The sequence below is a fragment of the Osmerus eperlanus genome, chromosome 8 (genome assembly GCF_963692335.1).
Source record: "Osmerus eperlanus chromosome 8, fOsmEpe2.1, whole genome shotgun sequence".
Classification (NCBI taxonomy): domain Eukaryota; kingdom Metazoa; phylum Chordata; class Actinopteri; order Osmeriformes; family Osmeridae; genus Osmerus; species Osmerus eperlanus.
In genome coordinates, this window is record NC_085025.1 from 3665708 (window position 1) to 3686601 (window position 20894).

A 20894-nucleotide genomic window follows, 5' to 3' on the forward strand; every position below is an offset into this window, starting at 1 on the left:
GTGCCGAGCGCGTGTGTGTGTATGTGTGTGCGTGTCCCAACAGAGGTGTAGGTGATATACAGCTGAGATGGAAACTCTGGACTGTCCTGTGTGTAACCGTGTCATCATCATGTTCCTGGCGGTGCTCTCTTTCCCTCCTGCAGTCTCACTGCTGCACTGACAATTAGGTCGGCAACATGCAATCACCGTAGTACAGACAGCCCCTTTAGTTAGGGCAGAGCGCTGTGTGAATTATGGCCAGATGGAAACGTTTTTGAATTATGGGTGAGCAGCAAAGCCTCTTGTCCGTGGGAGGAGGAGGTATCTCCTCCAGCTTCATGCCACAATGGACGCTTGAGAGAGACCCTCCTCGAGTTAGCTGCCCGTCCCAGCGGACAAAGATGCCATGTAGCGTTCAGGGGACGTCCGCATCACACGTGTCAGACTCGCTGTAGGCCGGCTCTGGGCTGGTCAGGCCAGGGCCCCAGGCAGAGAGAGAGGAGAGAGAGAGAGAGAGAGGAGAGAGAGAGAGAGAGAGAGAGAGAGAGAGAGAGAGAGAGAGAGAGAGAGAGAAGAGAGAGAGAGAGAGGAGAGAGAGAGAGAGAGAGAGAGAGAGAGAGAGAGAGAGAGAGAGAGAGAGAGAGAGAGAGAGAGAGAGAGAGGAGAGAGAGAGAGAGAGAGAGAGAGAGAGAGAGGAGAGAGAGAGAGAGGACAGATAGAGAGAGAGAGAGACAGAGAGACAGAGAGAGAGACACACACACAGACAGAGAGAGAGACAGAGAGAGACAGGGAGAGAGACACACACACAGATAGAGAGAGGGAGAGGGAGAGAGAGAGAGAGAGAGGAGAGAGAGAAGAGAGAGAGGAGAGAGAGAAGAGAGAGAGATGAGAGAGAGAGAGAGAGAGAGAGAGAGAGAGAGAGAGAGAGAGAGAGAGAGAGAGGAGAGAGAGAGGGGGTGTACGGCTTGCCTAGCCTCTCACCCCCTCCACCAAGCACTGCAGCCTGCTGCACACCAGCTCTGGAAAACAGCATTGCAGGCATTCCTGCCCTAATTGTACATTTGTCGTCTTTCAAAGGAAGAAGAAGTGCAAGGCCAGACCCTGAGGATGCTGGGATAGGACGGCAGGGCCGGCGTCCGTCCCCGGCCTCCTGACGGCTATTTAAAGGTACAGTAGGCTGTATTTTCCGCCGCGCAGCTAGGCACCCACCCTTCCGCCCAGCTGCATATTGGAACCAGATGCGGCTGGATGCGAGGCCCCACTAATTGAAGTGGACAGGGCAGATGGGAGTGTCTCGCCCTGCATGCATACCACCCCCTGTTGGCTTTCATGTGATGAAAAATCTGTGTAGTATGGCGGGGGAGGGCCAGCCTGCGATACACACTTACGCTCACACACACACACACACACATGTACATGCGGATACTCCCATACACAAACACACGCACACCACAGTGATTGTTTGACTTTTTCAGAAGATGTTTCACAGCTGGAGTGGATTAGGATAATGTATGGTAATATAACAATGTAATATTTATGACAGAATGGATGAGGTTGACTTGTTTTTCCATAATCCTCCCAACAGGCTGTTAATGTTTACACTGCGGAAAAAACACATTATGTTAAAGATTTTTTTGTTTTAAGAAAACAAAAAAAACGATTAAAAAAAACAAAACTGTCATTGTGTCGGAGAGCCTGGGAAGTTTGTCTCATAACCCTAAATATGGCTTGTAAGATATTAAAAAGCAAATTCAATGATAGTATTCAGGTTACACCAAGTTCAGGTTACAAGTCAAAAGGTTTCCCCGGCATTGAATAAGAAGGCTACATATTCCCGTAGAAGTGAAGTCGAATGTCGAGGTGTGGGAGGTCTAAGGAGGCATTATTATCAGGATCAGGGCTGAGGAGAGAAGCTGTAGGCCAAACACGCTCATCACCTGGCTGTACAACAGTGGCCTGGCGCTAAGCCTGCAACCCAATCCTGCCATAAATTACAACAGTGCCTAGCAACCATAAGAACAATTCTATTATGCCAGTGTGTGTGTGCATAAGAGATGCAACTTCATAGTGCTGCCTTTGTCTCCTGAGGTGACAGGTAATTGAGTCTAGAGAGGATGGTGGAATTATTGCAGGGAGGCAATTTGAAACGTAGAGGGACTTTACGGACAAACCGTCCCTGGCTGATAACCGCCGTGACAACGCAACACGTCAAACACTCAGCCAACTGTAATTTTTACGGGTTTGGGTGGAAGCTGAATCATAAAAATTAGAATATATTTATGTTTACAGTTTGATATACTGAAACATGATAAAAATCATGGATAAATATCCTTCCATTAATGGATAAGTGACTGACAGACATTAGCCTTTTAATGTTATATTTGGTATAAAAAATATTTTGTAATTTGTGAGAACCATGGCAATGTCTCTGCAATGGAAAAGGTACATATAAGGCCAGGAGTTAGTTAGAATGTGGTATCCTGTACATAAATCTCGTTGCTCAACCGTGTAGGGGTTGAAAAGGTCAAAGTGTGGTGACTAGGGAGGAAAAATCCAGTGTATCCAACAGGAAATGTCCTCTTTGATAGCGTGTGTTTATATAGCTGGACCTGATTGACCTGCCTCCACCCAACTCTTCAAGCCCTATATTGTAATCTTCAGCCTGAGACGAGCCTTCTATGGACTGGGCCTTCAGAACAAGAACCATAAACACCTCAACAACACCCCAACTCTTGTTTTTACTGTCGGGTTGTGGCACTATCTCTGCTTGAGTTACAGGCTTGGTCGGTACTAAAGTTACACGCTTTACAGGCAGTAAAGTGTGATGATGGTCGTGTCCTGTGACCCATTGGTTTCAAGACTTGATCTCCTTTCAGCAAAGCATATTGGAAACAAATCGTGGGGATCAGCCACCCAGGTTCTCAGGAGAGTCCTGGTCTGAAGTCAGAGGTTCACTCTGAGGGAGATGACAGTCTGAGAGGGATTCCTGAGGGACTCCTACCCTGGTGCAGAAGATTTCAAGCGGATGAGTCACACACATGAGTTACTGTGTCCTGGCCCCTAAACCCAAAGGTTAAGAAGTAGTTTTGTACTCGTGTACACACACACACACACGCGCACACACACACACACCTACGGAGGGGTTAAGAGGTAGTTTTGTACTCGTGTACACACACACACACACACGCGCACACACACACCTACGGAGGGGTTAAGAGGTTGTTTTGTTATCACGGCCATGCCCCGAGGGTGTGATTAAGTCCTGTTTTCTATGTCTTCCTGATGTCCCCAGGTAAAGATGTCCCAGCTTCAACAGGAATGCCAGAGAGCAAAGGGCACCAGGGGTCACAGTTAGGATGTAAACATCAACATTTTCTTTCTAAAATGGACTTAGGTTCACTTGAAGGGAAAGGCTGTAAAGCCGCCCTGATCCCAACTCAGGGTAAAGGATCACCCCAGGCACAGACCTGGAATCAGCCAATGGTCCACCAATCATGTCTAACTGCAATTGGGTGAAAACACAAAACTGACCCTAGAGCAGCATGTGGAAGCAGCTTAGGCTTGCTGTAAGGCCGGGGCTGTCCTTGCGTGTAGGCGGGCTGTAGTTGGAGATGGCTATCACAGCAGACAGGCTTTCCACCCGCTCTGGAGTGTTGCCATGGCAGCCTGCTGACAATAGACCCTTTGTGAATAGCTGATTGGCCAATCTAATCATAACAAACAGTCTAAATGGTTAAGTCAATGTCGGGGGTCAAAAATCGGGGGGGCCTTTCAAGACTATATCGCCTTTTGCTTCATTTCAAGCTGTCATCACATTTGGGAATCAGATGTGTAGCTTTCAGCTGGGTGTGTTTAGAGTCAGGGAGCTGGCAAAACACAATAGGTGGCTGTCTGTGTTTTGAGAATGAAACCATCTCTCCTCCCCTCGTCTCTCTCCATGGTCCAGCAGCGCAAACATGGTTTTAATTAGCCTTTGAGCAACAGAGCAATGCTATTCCCCAGAGACAACGTTGTAATAATGCAAATTTAAGGCCTGACAAGGCCTTGACACTAGATACGCCTAACAGAACTCCCTGTTCGGTTAGGTTCACCAAACCATAAACACTGCATCCTCTGGGACTGGTGCTGGAGCAGAAACACCAGGATCTGGATTGGCTGTCAGAGTGGTGGTGGTGTTGTGGATCTGCAGCTCCATCTGCTGTCACAGCCCCCAGAGGCTCCCCTCAGGCATCTGTCTGGGACCAGAGGGAAGGAAGGTGGGGTGGGGGTGAGGGGATGGAGGTGAGGGTGTGGGGATGAGGGTGGGGTGTGGGGATGAGGAGTAAGGGTGGGGGGTGAGGGTGGCCGTGGGGGTGAGGGTGGGGGTGTATAGGCAGAGTGGTACGGGGAAACTAAGTGAAGATCTGTCTGTAGCGTTTCCCAGATGTCTGCCATTGCTACGAGGTAACAACCCGTCAACCCCTCTCTTTCTGTCTTGATTTCCCTATTTCTCTCTCTCTCTCTGTGCGTCTCCAACTGTCTCTCACCCTCCCTGACTTATGTCTCTAGTCACGTGACCGTGGTAACAGCATGGGAGCCATTTTTAGTCCCGACTAGGCCACAACCAACCCTGGCATCTGCAACCCTTTCTCCGGCCTCATGTGGAAGTCTCAAAGCCAACTCATATGGCTGACAGATATCCTGGTGAAAATGACCTTTAACTAAGTCAATGAACCGATAAATCACAGAGAGAAATGCCACCCCCTCAAATAGAAACATCCTGAGGTAAAGAGTATGGTGTAAACACGCGTGGTAAACAGAGTGCAGGAAATGTCCAGCGTGTCTGCGTGTCTGCGTGTCCCACCACCACCCTGACTGTGGTGATGAGGTCATTGTGACAGGGTGAAACTCGTGCCCTGCTGCTGTCCAGGTGACAGCACTTGGCAGCTCCCGCCTCTGAAAGGGCTCTGTGTGGAAACACAGTTTCTTGACATCACACCCACCGACACACACCGTCCAGGAAACTATCCCCACGTTGGCACCTGGAAGCCATGACTCTCTAACCTTCTGCTTTGCTTTCTTAGCTTCCAGAATGTGCCGTATTGTCCTGAAAGCGCCGGTCTCCGTGTGGTTTCTATGGACGTTCTCACACGCAGCTGCAGGAGCTCTGCGTGTTTCCAGCTGTGAAGGACTGCCTGTCTCGGCAGAGGTGTGTAACCTGAACTAGGAGAAGGTCAGGGGGCAGTTATTGAACTTGAATTACACAGGGAGAGGCCCTCCTCCACAACGCCTGGGACGCTATTTGTTTTCTCTCCCCCTCCGAGTGCCGTTCAAACCTCCTTAATGAGTATTAATAATACACACCCTCGGACATGTTTACACTGCATGCATAGGCTACGGACTGTGTGATCTCTCTGCAGACTGTGATGTGTGTGTGTGCGTGTTTAAGAGAGGGAGAGAGATACTGTTTGTGTGTTTTTAAGAGAGAGAGAGAGTGAGAGACTGTGTGTTTAAGAAAAGGGTTCGCATGTGTGTGTGTGCGTGTGTGTGTGTGTGTGTGTGCGTGTGTGTGAGCGCTCGTTCCCTTTCATTCCTACACCCCCTCTCTTTTTTTTCCTCATTTCTGAAGTCTATAGCCCAAAGGTAAGAACACCTGCCAATTTTTTCTTCAATCTGAGATAAGACAATAGGACTAGTGGAGGTGTCTGGTTACAGAGAGAGAGAGGAGGAGGTACAGGAGGAGGAGGAGGAGGAGGAGGAGGAGGAGGAGGAGGAGGAGGAGGAGGAGGAGGAGGAGGAGGAGGAGGAGGAGGAGGAGGAGGAGGAGGAGGAGGAGGAGGAGAGGAAGAAACGGCACACAGTAAAAACCTCATCCGTCTCGCCCACAAGGTTGGCTTAACACTCCAGGTTTGAAAAATGCTACAAAAACATTTGCTGCTGGGTAGCCGAGAAGTTTCAGCATTTTTACTAAACTGGTGGTTTTGACTTGAACTGCGTTCCCCACGCAGGTTGTTACACTTTCGGCATACCACATAGCACATGTTCCTTGTTACTACTCACTGTGGAGGAATGTGGACTGAATGGACAATGAAGTTATTGAATGGAGGTGAGACAGATTATGGCTAATAAAGAGCAGAGGTTTACTGGACACTCCTACTAATCCTGCAGCGCCCCCTGTTGGTTAAACCACCACATTGTCACATGAAAACACAGGAGACTCCACACATGAAAGCTTTGCTCTTTTTAAAGGCTAAACCACATCCCTCACGTCTGTGAGCGACTCATATTCACTAAGTAGTAGTTAGGCTTGGCAGGCCTCACTCTCTCTGTTAGAGGGAGAAAGCAACTCTTTGAACTGTACCCATTTAGAATCCCCGGGCTGATGGGTTTATAATACAGCAGCAAAGTACACTTTATAAATAGCATTGATGCCAGTTTTATAGAGTTTTTCACTTATTTAGTCAAGGTCAATGTGGAACATACTTATGCAGTAAGACCAACTGTTAGATTCAAGCAACTAGAGAGGTGACAATTTCTGGGAAGATTTTGAAGTGTGCTTGTGTTGCAGCTGGGGTAGATTTGTGTCGTTTTTTTTTACAGTATCACCTACTCAAAAAACAAAGAAAAGTTTATTTCGAAAGGTTGAAAAAATATTTTACGATGAGAGAGGGAGTTAGCGATGTCGACATGACTGAGAATAGAGACATTCTTGATGAACCGTGGCCATAGGCCTATATGAAGGAGATGTTCTAAATTGTCTGTTTCAAAAAGTATTCCTGGCAAATATGCTGCAAATATGTACTTATGAATCCCCCAAGACACACATACTGTATGCAAACACACACACAGACGTCCACAGCGCACACACAAACACACACACATGAAACCCCTCCAGGACCTTACATATGTTACTTGGTCAGTGTACTGTGACTTTGCCAGGGAAACACATGCGGTCCATGTTTTGGCAGATGACATTTCCACCCTCCCAGCAGGGTCACGTTGGCACCGCTGGCCCTGCCAGGCGACAGCCGCTCTGCTGAACTTCACCCCCCCCCCCAACCTGGGGATCATCCGTGAACGTAACATCATCAATTGATTACCTCACATGATCAAATTTGCATATCTATGGTGTAATTTGTGTTGATTTTATAATACAACGGATTGTTTTCCTAAAATTGCAAGGCAATCTGATGATTGTGAGAGGTGCACTGCCTGCAGAGAAACAAAAGGTGGCGCTAGTCAACCAGTTTCAATCTGGAAGCTAGCGTCAGGGTTCATTTAGGGGACAATGCAGATATCTGCAAGTCAGTCCAGTTGCTATGCAGTTGCCCTATGCATTTGGGACTGGAAGGTGAAACATGCACATCAAATACATCGTTCACAACATGCTTCTACAAAAACAGTAGGGGTGGGAATCTTTTGGTACCTCAAGATTCGATTGGAATCGATTCTTGGGGTCACGAATCGATTAAAAATCGATTCACGATTTTTAGCAATTTTTTATTTAAAAAAAAGAACGATATAAAAAAAATAATAATTAAAAAAATACAAGAAAAAAAAATTACAATTTTTTTTTTCAAATGTGAATCGATTTTTCCCCCACCCCTAAAAAAACAGCATATGGTGACTTTATATCTGAAGGTGGAACTGACCAGATGGATTCACATCCAGTCAGCCCCGACTCTCCTTGTTGTCCTTCACACTGTTTGACACAGCTGGTATCTTAGTAATTGATTAGAAGGGATGTTGATCAAGGGTGTGTGGAATAGAGAGTGCCAGACATGGAGAGAAAATAGGGTGTGTCTGTGTGTCTGTTTACATGTATGTACTTCAGTACAGCATATTACTGCAACTCCAGGGGGGTATTCCAGAAAGCAAGTTATGCGACATACCCGGGTAAGTTAACTCCTCATATGACAGCCAGCGTTGTAGCAACATTGCCAGTAGGTTGCTGCAACATTGTGTGTCAGCTGGAGAGTTAACTTACCCGGTTATGTCGCAAACCAGCTTTCTGGAATCTGCACACATCTCTGGCTTCTCGGTTAGTCCAGCGAGTCTGGCTGCTTTGGAGTCTGACTTGTTGGAGCGTGGAGGTGTCACGACGTGAGGTGGGGTTGGACCCAAACGCAGGGGAGTCGGCAGGCATGGCAGAAACAAGGGTTTTATTTCTCAAAAAACCGGGAACAGATAGGGTACTCACACAGACAGGTATTGTAAGGACAAGACAAAGACTGGACACAAAACAGGAACCTAAATACACACCCAAACGACACACAGGTGGACACAATGACGCTAACGAGACAGGTGAAGACAATGACAGGGAAACACTAGGGCAGGACAAAAAACTGAAACTGGGGGGGCACGGCTGTGGCCGTGACAGAAGGGTGAAAGGTTGAGAACTGCCAGCAGAATGTGTAAAGACAGTCTCTCAACCTCTCCAGTGTGCAGTGTGCTAGGCCACACCGTACTGGAGGTCATTTATGTAAATTAAAATGTGTTTATGTTCAAAATGTTCTCACATCACTTTGTGGAACTGATTAATCAAAACAGAGTAACAGAAATTCTCCCCTAAAGCACATGTTGCACCCTGAAACAAGGACAGAGGCACAACCTTGTACTTAAACTTGTACACGATTGTTATGAAAACAGTAGTTATAAATAGGATTTTGGAAAACAAGTTTCATTTCTCCTGGGCTGTTGTGTCTGTTGGGAGAGTCACAGACCTGTCAGGTTGGATCAATCATTAATGACAGCGACAAGCTCAAACTGCCTCTACAACACACCAGTATGACAACTGTCTGTCAAACTTTGACCAGTTGGAAGTGTTTGACAGTGTCCAGGGCCTGTAGTGGGCAGGCTCAGTCTGTAAATTCTGACACATCAGAATAAGAAGTGTGGGCGGATCTGTTCCTGCTCTACTTTCCAACAAATTGAGTAAAAACTCCTAAACAGACTTTGTGTCTTCAAGCCTCCATGACACGACGTGTGCCCTCAGAGGAAATCATTTTCAGTCATAAAGTTTCATAAAGTTCAGTCCGGATGTCAGGTCCAGTTTAGTCATGAAATAGCTTAGAGGGTGAGTGGGTGGAGCCATGGGAGTCCATCAGTCATCGATTGTCTACAGAAAGATGTGGAATGCCCTCTTCAATCAAATCAGATGAAAGAGACCCTGCGAGGCTCAAATCTTAAAATAGTGATTAAGGATTTGGAGATCGTGGTCCTTCGTACTGTTCACGTGCATCGTGACTGTTGTAATATGGATGGATGTTTATGGTAGGGTGCACCTCAGCACACCTGACAACCTTAGGTGCAAGGTCTCGTTACTGGGGTGAAAGTCGTCCGTAAGCTGTGTGGGCTAACAGTTGTAGACATCTGTATTATGTCAATTGGTATTCGTTACCAATTGACAGTTACCTCTAATTAAACTATGTAAGTGAAAAGAACCGTTCTCTTTCCTTACCCTTGATCCGTGCTACAATCTGAAGGGACGCTCAATAGAACCATGTTATTCCTTATACAATAAAGGACAATGGTACGATCTATTGTCCTCAACAACCCTCCACAACAATTGCTTGATGAGGATCATCATTCTTTCCTCCGTTGAATTCCCAGCATGCTTGTGTAACATTGGCGGTTTCTCGATATATCCGTTTCCCCTCGAGCGCAGGGAGGCGCTCCATCACAGCGAGCATCGAACCCGTCCCCGCATTGACCGTTTTTAAATGTGAGTCCAGACACTCACTCATTCAGATCTCTCTCTCTTCTCACTGCATCACCCGTAAACAGCGGAGACCTAAGCTACTGTAGCTTCCAGTCCGATCCTCAGTCCGTTGCGCTTACGTCTGCCTTGGAGAGCTTCAAAGACACCACCCGCCACCATATGCGGGGATGAGATACTGCCAACAGTAGTGGGCTTCCATTAGCCTATCGTGCTTCTGATTAGAAGGGGTCGTAATAGCTTGAAGTGGGAGAGCAGGAGAGAAGGGAAGAAGGAAAGGACTATACTATTTCTGCTGTGCCGTCAGTTGAGAAGAGTAGATGAGTCAATGGCCGGGGCACAGCCTGGAGTTCACGCGCTGCAGCTCAAGCCCGTGTCCGTGCCCGAGAGCTTGAGAAAGGGCAACAAATTCATGAAATGGGATGATGTAAGTACCGGAGCTGTCAATCGCCTCTTTTTGTCTCGTGATCAAAGGGCGGAATGGAATAAGCTATTCTTGTGTCTTGTGTTTGTAATATATTCACTACTGCATTACGGCATTTGTTCAATTATTAGCGGTTCAATCGACTGTGGCTCAATCATTTCACCAATTACTTCTTAAACATGAAAGCGCTACAGTTCTGGGTAACAAACTAGATGGTATCTTCATTGCCAAAGGTTCAGAAAGGATTTGTGTTTTACATTTACCAGTGTGTCTGTGTGTGTCTTTGTGTGTGTCTTTGTGTGTGTGTGTCTGTGTGTGTGTGTGTGTGTGTGTGTGTGTGTGTGTGTACGCAACAAAAAGAGGCAGAAAGAGATGGTAAGACACGTGCGTGTTTGCGCGCGCCCGGGATTCATACTAAAGGACCGTACGGTTACTATACTGTAAATGTACACATCAGACGCAACACTAGATTTGTCATCGTTACGTCGTACATATACAAGTTACCACTCAATAGTCATGGGTTGAATAACGGTCGTGTTTTTATTGTTGTCATTAGAGTATTCTATTACAGCCAGTATGTGTGCAGTGAGAGATGACCTTGATTAAAATTGATTGCTCATCGCTGTAAAGCACGTAACCTTAGATTGTACCGGTAGTCCCAGACACCATCTGAGCAGCACACTGTAGTGAATTTGCAGTACACAGCAACAAGTTTTCCATTTAAAAAAAGCTACTAAAAGAAACATGATAAAGCAATGTTTTGCCTCATCCAAAGCCGTGTTTCTGTTTCCCACACAGAACAATAGCTGTTTTCATCATAAACCTTAACAAAGACCTTATTTAAACTTAGTTGATCAACAATGTTGACAGTTTTCATGGTTTTATTTGTGGATTAATAATTTGCAATGGATGAAGACAAAAAGTAAGAACAGGGAGGCAGACATGGGCTTCCTCTTCCAGACATGTAGTATGTTCTAGAAGTGTTTATGTAGTGAGTTGATGTGGGTGTGGGCTGGTCTCATGGCCTTTCTCCAGACCCCACTGCCAACCAGGCCTTTCCTGACAAACACACACACATACACGCACGCACACACACACACACACACACACACACACACACACACACACACACACACACACACACACACACACACACACACACACACACACACACACACACACACACACACACACACACACACACACACACACACAGCTGTGTTTCTTTCTCAGTTTATTTCCCATGCACTCCTTCCTTCCTCTTTTCCTCTCTATCTCCCTCAATGGAAAGAGAGAGAATTAGATAGAGACAGAAAGAGCCGAAAAGAGGTGTGCAAAAACAGATTTCAAGCAAGCAGTTTAACTGCAGCTCCCATAGAATTTTCACCTCGTTGAGAATTTCACTCATTAAAATTCCGTTCCCTTACTGAGCCAGATGTAAGGTTTGACATGACAGGTATCAGCACTATGTTATCCATAGGCTGCTGTTCCCCACCCCAGACCTTTTCTGCGTTAGCGAAGTGGAGCGAGGAGAGGAGGCTGAGCTGAAGGGATATTGAGACAAAATGGAACCGCAATGAGCCCAGTGGGGTGGAAATGGCCTGTGGTACGATGAGTACTAGTGACTGCACGTCTGAGACGACCACACATGTCTAACTCACAACCGTGGCCCTATGGACCGCTCAGGCAGGGTAAGGCACACCAGACTGCCATGTCGAAACGGGACAGCCAACACCACAGGTACCGTCAGAGGGAGTCAGTTGGCTGAGCGGTGAGGGAGTCGGGCTAGTAATCCGAAGGTTGCCAGTTCGATTCCCGGTCATGCCAACTGATGTTGTGTCCTTGGGCAAGACACTTCACCCTACTTGCCTCGGGGGGAATGTCCCTGTACTTACTGTAAGTCGCTCTGGATAAGAGCGTCTGCTAAATGTAAATGTACCGTCAACGCATTTTGAAGCGGAGACAGATTCTGTGGCGCGCCCCTGACGATGATGACACTCTGAGAGGCCCAAATGAACAGAACAGGCCGCATCTCCTCCTCGTTGGCGGGGAAGTCGTTCACAAAGCTTTTAGCACTTTAGATGAGCACTCTCAGCTGCTGGGGGAAGCCAGGCCCAGAAGAGACACTGTCAGAGGACTGCAGTAAGAACATAATGTGTTTGTGGCCGGTGCCACGTGGGAGTTTGGACTTTGGGGACCCGCTGAGGAGGACCACGGTTGTTAGATCAGATGGCTGAGCGGTTAGGGAATTGGGCTAGTAATCCAAAGGTTGCTGGTTCGATTCCTGGCTGTGCCACGTGACGTTGTGTCCTTGGGCAAGGCACTTCACCCTACTTGCCTCGGGGAGAATGTCCCTGTACTTACTGTAAGTCGCTCTGGATAAGAGCGTCTGCTAAATGACTAAATGTAAATGTAGATCGTTAGGCGGACCCTCAGATGAAGCTCCTGAGCTTTCTAAGGCGACACGCCGCTTCCATCAACCTGCTGTGTCTCTGTCTCCACGAGAACGTTGATGATGTGTGTTTTCACATATATGACTCATAAATCATGCATGTATTGTTATTTGTCTCGCCATTAGGGTCTGATGGAGTCCAAGAGCGAGACAGAGAGATGAATCAAGTCTGAACGTATGTGGAGATTGAATAAGCAAGGCAGGACGTGTTTGTTGTCTAAAAGCTGCATTATGGAATCAAAGCACTTGGGAGAGCCATTTGCAGTGCAGCTTTATCAAAGAACTCGTCTCAAGTGTTTTCCACGGGAAGCTGTTTAATTTTGTGTTCTCAGTAGTGTGTGTTTGTGTGTTGTTCTATGCACACGCTTTACCTTTTAGCATTGTATCTATCCAACAGCAGTTGAGACAGTGTTTGTGACAGTTACTGTATCTAAAACAATGACTCCTCACTTGATATCAAATGATTTGCGGATGTCTCAAATGGCAGATCCATAGCTGTACAGTGCACACCAGGTTCCACCAGTTGTTCTCTGCTAGTATAGACTGTTAGAGATGATTAGAGAAGTGTGTGTGTGTGTGTGGTGGATCCTCTCCTTCCCTCCACACACAGACAGACAGCTCAGTCAAACCCACACACTTGGCAAAATCTTTTTGGTTGAATCGAGACGCTTTCTCAGTGAACCATCAGGTCCTACTGATGCTGTGATTGGGGGAAGCGAGCCTTTGACTGGCCCTCTAAGGCTTTGAAGGTCGCCCTAGTGTGTCCAATAAGGAGTGTAATCCATTCCCATTCATCTGTCAGACTGCTGACAATACAGCAGTGTTCAGTTGGAGCATGTCCACTCTGGACTGAACTGCGCTGTCTTTTTATAGAAGCTGCCAATAATATCTACCGTTGCTATGTAAAGATGGCCTCTGGGGAAAGTCTATCTGTTTGTGTGTAAAGCGTGTGTGTGTGTCTTTGTGTGTTTTGTGTATGTGTGTGTGTGTCACAGGCCATAACCCACACCACAGCTCGATCTTGTTTTAGTTGCAGCCGGTTATTTGTTTCACAGTGGAAACATCGGTCAGGCTGAGATCTCAAATTCAATCTTCCTCAAAAAACGGATTCAGACACCGTATGCTCACTGTGATATGAACACACACACACTCACACACACACACACACACACATTCCTGTCTCATAGCAGATGCCCCTTTTTCTCTGCCCCTCCAGGATTCCACGTCCCCTACTCCAGTGACTCTCAAGGTTGACCCTCAGGGCTACTTCTTGTACTGGACTGATCAAAATAAGGTAAGCCACACCTTCTTCTCTCCTGTCTATCACAAGATCGAAGGTCACTGTTTTCAGCTTAATAAAGAAGGATGTTTGAGGAGAGAAGTGGATCCTACTGTAGATCTGTGCTAAAATATATTATTTCTGGCTGGCCTGAAATGTCTTCCGCCTTCAGTGTGTTCAGCACGTCAAGTCCTTGTCAGTTTCTTTGAACCCTCACCTTCAGTCATTGTGCACTAGTACTGGCACTAGCATTTCCCTGTTTGTTCTGGTCATACAAGGAAGTAAAGCATACTTACTGCCTACCTAACACGAGGAAGCAAACAGACATTTCAACAGAAGAAAACGATGTAACCTGAGGTGATTGGCATGATAAACAGAGCTAAATCTAGAAGCGGTGTTCCAAGAATTCTCTTTGTGTAAATTATATGACCGGCACTTTGGACCCACTTCGGTTTCATGACATCCCAAAATAATGAACCAACTTTTTCTTTCTATTCACTGTAACCAGTCAGACAGGAAGGTGTGTGTGTGTGTGTGTGAGTGACTAGATCAGCAGGGGCAGTCTAATTGATAGACTGCGTGGCAGTACCATTGATTTTATGTTTGAGCAGATGGAGGTATTTCACTACAGCCAAACCTGGCTAAAGACAGGACTGCTGACTGAAACACTACCGCTACACACACACACAACCACACACACACTCTCCCTTTCTCGCTCTCTCTCACTTTACCTCTCCAATTGCAGGTAATAAAGATGAGAGGTCATCACTCCTGGCCTCTGCAGTGAATACATTCAGAGGACGGAGAGCCATGACCAGTACACATCTAGTCCTCAAACATCATTAGAGAGCCATGACCAGTACACATCTAGTCCTCAAACATCATTAGAGAGCCATGACCAGTACACATCTAGTCCTCACACATCATTAGAGAGCCATGACCAGTACACATCTAGTCCTCAAATATCATTACAGACAGAGTCCAAGAAACAGGTAGAGACAATGAGGGAGATAGATCCAGAGAGATATAGGTCAGTAAAACAGAGGCAGAGGGACAAGTGTGTGTGTGTGTGTGTGTGTGTGTGTGTGTAGTGGGTGCTGTCTGTTATGTAGAGTATTGAGTGTGTGATTTTCCTCCAGCAGAATGGGGAGGATCTTCCAAACTTCTAGTCATCATTATTTCCTCTACCAAGTTTTGGAGGCGGTGATTCTGAAAAATAAGACTTGTGTGTGTGTGTGTGCCGGCTTGTGTGTGTGTCCTATGAAGCAGTGCTGACACACACTCAATAACTCAAATTGATACAAAGCATGGTCAGTGCAGGACTCCATTATAGAATAAATAACTGCACTTCCTCCATGTCACAGAGGCCTGTGCTGTAGTAATGTAGGTGTGTGTGTGTGTGTGTGTTGGAGGGGTTGGGGGTGGTATGATTATATTAGTATGTATGAATGTCAATGTCCATCATACATTTTAGACATCTCACCACCATCTGCTGACCAGACATCTACACATGCACACTGCAGGGATGTCCAAAGTGTGTACGTGTGTGTGTGTGTGTGTGTGTGTGTGTTTGCCGGCCTGCAGTGCCGGAGCATTCTCCAGATTCCTCAGGAGCAGAGCAGATCTGTCCTGAGCACATGCAGCCCTCAGACCCACACAGCAGACCCACTTACCCAGAAGACACCTTTAAAGGACGTGTGTGTGCGTGTGTGTGTGTGAGGGAGAGAGAGAAAGTGCGTATAAGAGGCTGCTCTGTGTGTGTGTGTGTGTGTGTGAGGGAGAGAGAGGGTGCACGCCAGTGTGTGTGTGTGACAGAGAGAGAGGGTGCACGCCAGTGTGTGTGTGTGACAGAGAGAGAGGGTGCACGCCAGTGTGTGTGTGTGACAGAGAGAGGGTGCACGCCAGTGTGTGTGTGTGTGACAGAGAGAGAGGGTGCTCTGTGTGTGTGTGTGTGAGGGAGAGAAAGGGTGCACGCCAGTGTGTGTGTGTGAGGGAGAGAGAGGGTGCACGCCAGTGTGTGTGTTTACACCAGGGTTCAAACAGTCTGTGGTGTGATGTGTGTGTTTACAGCAGAGTCTGTGTCTGTCTGGCATGGTATTGATGCTCGCTAAGAGAGAGGTAGACTCCAGACCATCACTGCCTCTCAGTCCACACTCCCTCCAAGGCCCCGTGGATCTGGAGCGTCGAGGGGACAGAGACACGACAGGCCTCTTATCCTTTAGTCCAGCAGCGTGTTCGTGTCTGTGGACACAGACATGGGCAGATCCAGCAACGAGCGTTTCAGAATTCCAACTTTGTTTTTTTAACCACAGTTATCCATATTTAGACAAACGCAGAGTAGGTTTGTGGCGTCAAAGCTTCGCCTCTCTCGTGTGTCCGAGGCATTTGTCCAAGTCATCTGAAGCTCTTCGAACCTTCATCACTCCGAGACAGGGTGTGGAGTTGTGAAGCTCAGCTTGAGTGTGTGTGCTCCATCTGTTTTTCTCACGTGTGTGTGTTGCGATGGCGAGGGCTGTGTTTGTGTCTTACTGCCGTGATGTGTTCTTAAACAGAATGTGGAATGTAAACCGATGCAGTCATAATTCTGGCCTATTTGGGGCTGTTTGTCTCTCAGTCCATTTGCTTTATGTTTTATGTTCTTCCAGGTCCTCCTTCAGACACATAAGAAATGCATGATACCTATAAGAACACACACACACACACACACACACACTTATTTATTCCCTAATAGCCCTACACTGACGTGCTTTGTATCAGTTTGAGTTATTGAGTGTTTGGCAGCACTACTCCCTAGGAGATGGCTAACCCACAGTCACACACACACACACACACACACACACACTGACAAGAAGAGGCGGCTGTGTTGATTGCATTTAGTCGACTGCAACCTCGAGTGTTTAGGTTAGTGGTAGGTGCGCATCTGTGGGCATCTGTGAGGCCCTCTGTGACATCACGATACAAGTAAAATGGGATTGATTTGATCTGATGAACTAATGGTGGAGACAGCTCTGTTTGTAAAGTAGGATGTTGTCGAGAGGTGACATCTGTCCTCTCCAAGCTCCACTTGGATTGAGATTTTACATAATTGCCATTTGGCGGCCAGCACCATAGCAACCAGACAGTGTTTCAGTCATTATCAGAAAATAGCTAATTTGCCTAGCACATTTACGTGTGTGTCTATATGCTTGTGTCTAGGTACTTGAAGAATGCAGAATGCGCTTGAAGAATATTTACACACACACACAAACACACACACACATTCCAGTGCTGTTAACAGGTGCCTTTAAGGGTATAAATAAGGCTTTCTGTCATTGGAGGAGACTTCCGAGGGGAGGTGTTGCATAATGTGGAGTGTTTGAATTACCCTGCCAAATGAAAGAAACAGCCACTTGGTCTAGTTTCCATGGTTGCCACAGTGAGACATACCTTGCTATACCAGGTGCTTTGCCCACGCTTTCCCCTTTCCCCTCCCCCCTCCCCCCCTCCCCCCTCCCCCCTCCACGTTCCACCTCCTCCAATTTATGATTGTTGTGAACCAAATATTGCGATAAAAAGTCTAAATGTAGATTTCTCAGTTACTGTCATTCTGAATGATAGATATGTCAATAGTTTTTGAATAGACGTCTGTGCCACACACACACACACACACACCTTAATTCCCTGTCGTGGCAGAGTTCACACATCTGGTTCTCGTACTTGGCAGGTTCCTGTGGTTACACAGACAGTCTCTCTCTCCATCAGCACAGGGCACAAGAGCCACGTAAATCTCCAGCCAGTCTACTGGAGGTGAAACGTGACCTGGGGCAAAATAGAGCCTGACACACCCTCCTCCGCCCGGAGACAGGGGGGTGACACACCCTCCTCCGCCCGGAGACAGGGGGGTGACACACCCTCCTCCGCCCGGAGACAGGGGGGTGACACACCCTCCTCCGCCCGGAGACAGGGAGCCAGGTGGAGGGAGGGGGAACGGAGGAGGAGCCAAAGAGCAAGAGAGAGTGATGGTGCGAGAGACGGAGGGAGAAAAGGGAGAACAAAGTGATAGAGATGTAAACATGGAGAGACTCAGAGATAGAAGTGGGGAGAGAGAGATGGATGGGGAGGGAGGCAGGTGAAACCCTGGACTGCTGGATAGTAAATCCTGTCATGTTGGTTTTGAAGGCCCTGATGACATTTAGGAGTTTATTCTCCTGGAATGTTTCCCTCCAAGCCTGGCTCGGCAGAGCTACGGCCTGATGTCAGTTCATTTCAGTTGCTTCTTAATGAATCTATTTCATGGGACATTACGATTTAGGGGACATGATTGAGGATGACAGTTTCTTTTGATTGCGTTTTGTCTGAGATTGGACTGCTCTATAATTACCATGATTATCAGGCATTGTTAACCTAGCGTTACTTTGCTTCCCCCTTTCTGCTCTCTGTTCGCAGCCAGTTTAATATGACATGCTTGTCTCTCTGGGAGGGAGGGAAGGAAGGAAGGAAGGAAGGAAGGAAGGAGGGAGGGAGGGGAGGAGAGAGAGAGAGAGAGAGAGAGAGAGAGACAGAGAGGGAGGGGAGGGAGGGAGGGAGGGAGGGAGGGAGAGAGGGGAGGGGAGGGGAGGGGAGGGGAGGGGAGGGGAGGGAGGGGAGGGAGGGGAGGGAGAGAGAGAGAGAGAGAGAGAGAGAGAGAGAGAGAGAGAGGAGAGAGAGAGAGAGAGAGAGAGAAGGGGAGGGAGGGAGGGAGGGAGGGGAGAGAGAGGGAGGGGGGAGGAAGGAGACAGAGAGAGAGAGAGAGAGAGAGAGAGAGAGAGAGAGAGAGAGAGAGAGAGAGAGAGTGAGAGAGAGAGAGAGAGAGAGAGAGAGAGAGAGAAGGGAGGGAGGTGAGGAGGGAGGGAGGGAGGGAGGGAGGGAGGAGAGAGAGAGAGAGAGAGGAGAGAGAGAGAGAGAGAGAGAGAGAGAGAGAGAGAGAGAGAGAGAGAGAGAGAGGGAGGGAGGGAGGGGCCACAGTGTGACTCATACACTTCATTACCATAGCAGAAAATATGCGTCATTCTACAACAATCTCCTTATATTCTCCCTGGATCCTAATATGGAGCTACCGTCAAAAATGTTTCATTAGCAGCAAGTTTTTAATTTGTTGTTGCTTTCAATTTTGCTTTCGTAAACCTAGTTACGGTAAATCAGGACTCTACTGTACACACAGTTATAATTAAAAGGCAATATTTAGTGTGTGCGTGTGTAAATTATCAGTGTGAGAATGAGAACCAAAATATTAAAGTGGCTTGTCTGTCTGGTTCCTGGACAGTGTTTATCTGTGTTTGGACAAAAGCAGATGTCAGGGTTCTTTCTCTCATCGCGACAGCTCAATCAATCAGTCAATCCCGTTAGATTAGGAAACAGCCTCCTCTCCTCAATGGCATGTCACACCGCAGGATGTGTTCTGCGTTGCTTCAGTGGGATTTCATGAGGGAGATTTTCCATCCGCCAGTTCCAGACATGGGCACTGACAGACCTTCCCAACATCCGCTCAGTTTGAAATGCAAGTCACACTCGGTTAGTTTCTTCTCATAATTTCTTCCAGGGCGTGCGTGTGGTGTGTGTGTGTGTGCGTGTGGGGTGTGTGCGTGTGGTGTGTGTGTGCGTGTGCGTGTGTGTGGTGTGTGTGTGTGTGTGTGACCGGAGCGGAAAGGGAGAGTGGAAAATATTCAGCTGCCTTGTTGCGTTGGTTAAATCAGTAGACATTGTAACTGGACAATACGTGAATGTTGTAGTGCCAAGTTTCCGGTGGTGAAGGTGACATGCTTTAGGGAGCTCATGGTGAATGCGGATGAGAAAGCCAAACTCTTGGATTTGTGAGTCCTCTGAGATTTGTAAAGGCTTTGTTTGTGCTTGAGTTACACTTCTGTTCCTCTCTGTGAATTCAGATTAGAACCTGTTTTCCCACTGACTGGGAGCAAGCACTCACACACACACACACACACACACACACACAACACACACACACACACACACACACACACACACACACACACACACACAGTGTCAGACAAGCACACACACACATCACATACACACACACACACACCACACACACACACACACAGTGTCAGACAAGCAACCACACACATACACACACACACTTGTATTCTCTCAGGAGGAACAGCACTCTCTTCGTTTCCTTTCTAACAGAACCTCTGGAGTCCCATTCACAAAACCCTGAGTGGCAGGGTTAGAGGCATGGTTTCTGTCCTTCTCTCTGGAACCTGAATGGAACCAGAGATTACAGCCCCTGCCCATGCCCATGCCCCTACCCAGCCAAGGGGCTATGTGTGCCCCCTGCTGCCAGAACTCCATTAAAAAAAGCAACACATGGTAACTTTAAAGATGGCTACCTGCTGTTCTGGATGGAGTTCTGTTTTTCTTTTAGACGCAAGACCAGGGGTATCTGGTAAACTTCAGACACAGTGAGTTTGCCATGTTGTACCTGTCGCCAGTGATACTGTTGTGGCTAGTCATTAGTTAGAACTAACGAAGTAGCTTTTAAGCAGTTACTGCTGTCTTCCCATGAAGACCCACATCTCTGGGCTGACTCTCGAGATGGATGTGCTTGTTGATACTGTATGCATGATGGAATTATTATTACATATGCCATTGCAGAAACAGACACAGGGGAAGAGGCAGAGGCAGAAACAGAGGCAGAAACAGAGGCATACACAGAGAGGCATTACTCAGAGAATACTGAAACAGGGACAGATGCAGAAACAGAGGCAGAAAGAGAGGAACAGAGACGGAGGCAGAAACAGAGGCAGAAACAGAGGCAGAAACAGGCAGAGACGTCCTCTATGAGTTCATGAGAAGATGTCTATGAAGAGCATGAGTAAGCTTCCGCTGTTCTCGAAGTACAGGTATTTATAACGCTTGCCTTGCCCTATTTCCGGAGCCATTATTCAAAAATTATCTTGACACCGTTCATTGGAATCATCTGACATAGTTCACTCAGAATACTGTACTCCGTCTGGGTAGAATAACACAAGGAACCCTGGAGATCACCAGAGTCATAGAGCAGGTTCCACAAGGTGTCTGAAAC

At 47.2% G+C, this 20894-nt stretch overlaps 2 protein-coding genes across 2 annotated transcripts in view; one reads left to right on the forward strand and one right to left on the reverse strand.

Annotated features, from left to right (window-relative positions):
• fermt1 (FERM domain containing kindlin 1) overlaps positions 1 to 20894 on the reverse strand; it is a 214090-nt gene that overhangs the window by 33410 nt on the left and 159786 nt on the right. The gene's annotated exons all lie outside the window — the stretch shown is intronic.
• plcb1l (phospholipase C beta 1-like) overlaps positions 10005 to 20894 on the forward strand; it is a 72362-nt gene continuing 61472 nt past the window's right edge. The window contains exons 1-2 of the mRNA XM_062468063.1: positions 10005 to 10103; positions 13769 to 13846. Of these exons, the coding sequence (XP_062324047.1) occupies positions 10005 to 10103; positions 13769 to 13846 (177 nt within the window). The remainder of the gene's footprint in view (positions 10104 to 13768; positions 13847 to 20894) is intronic.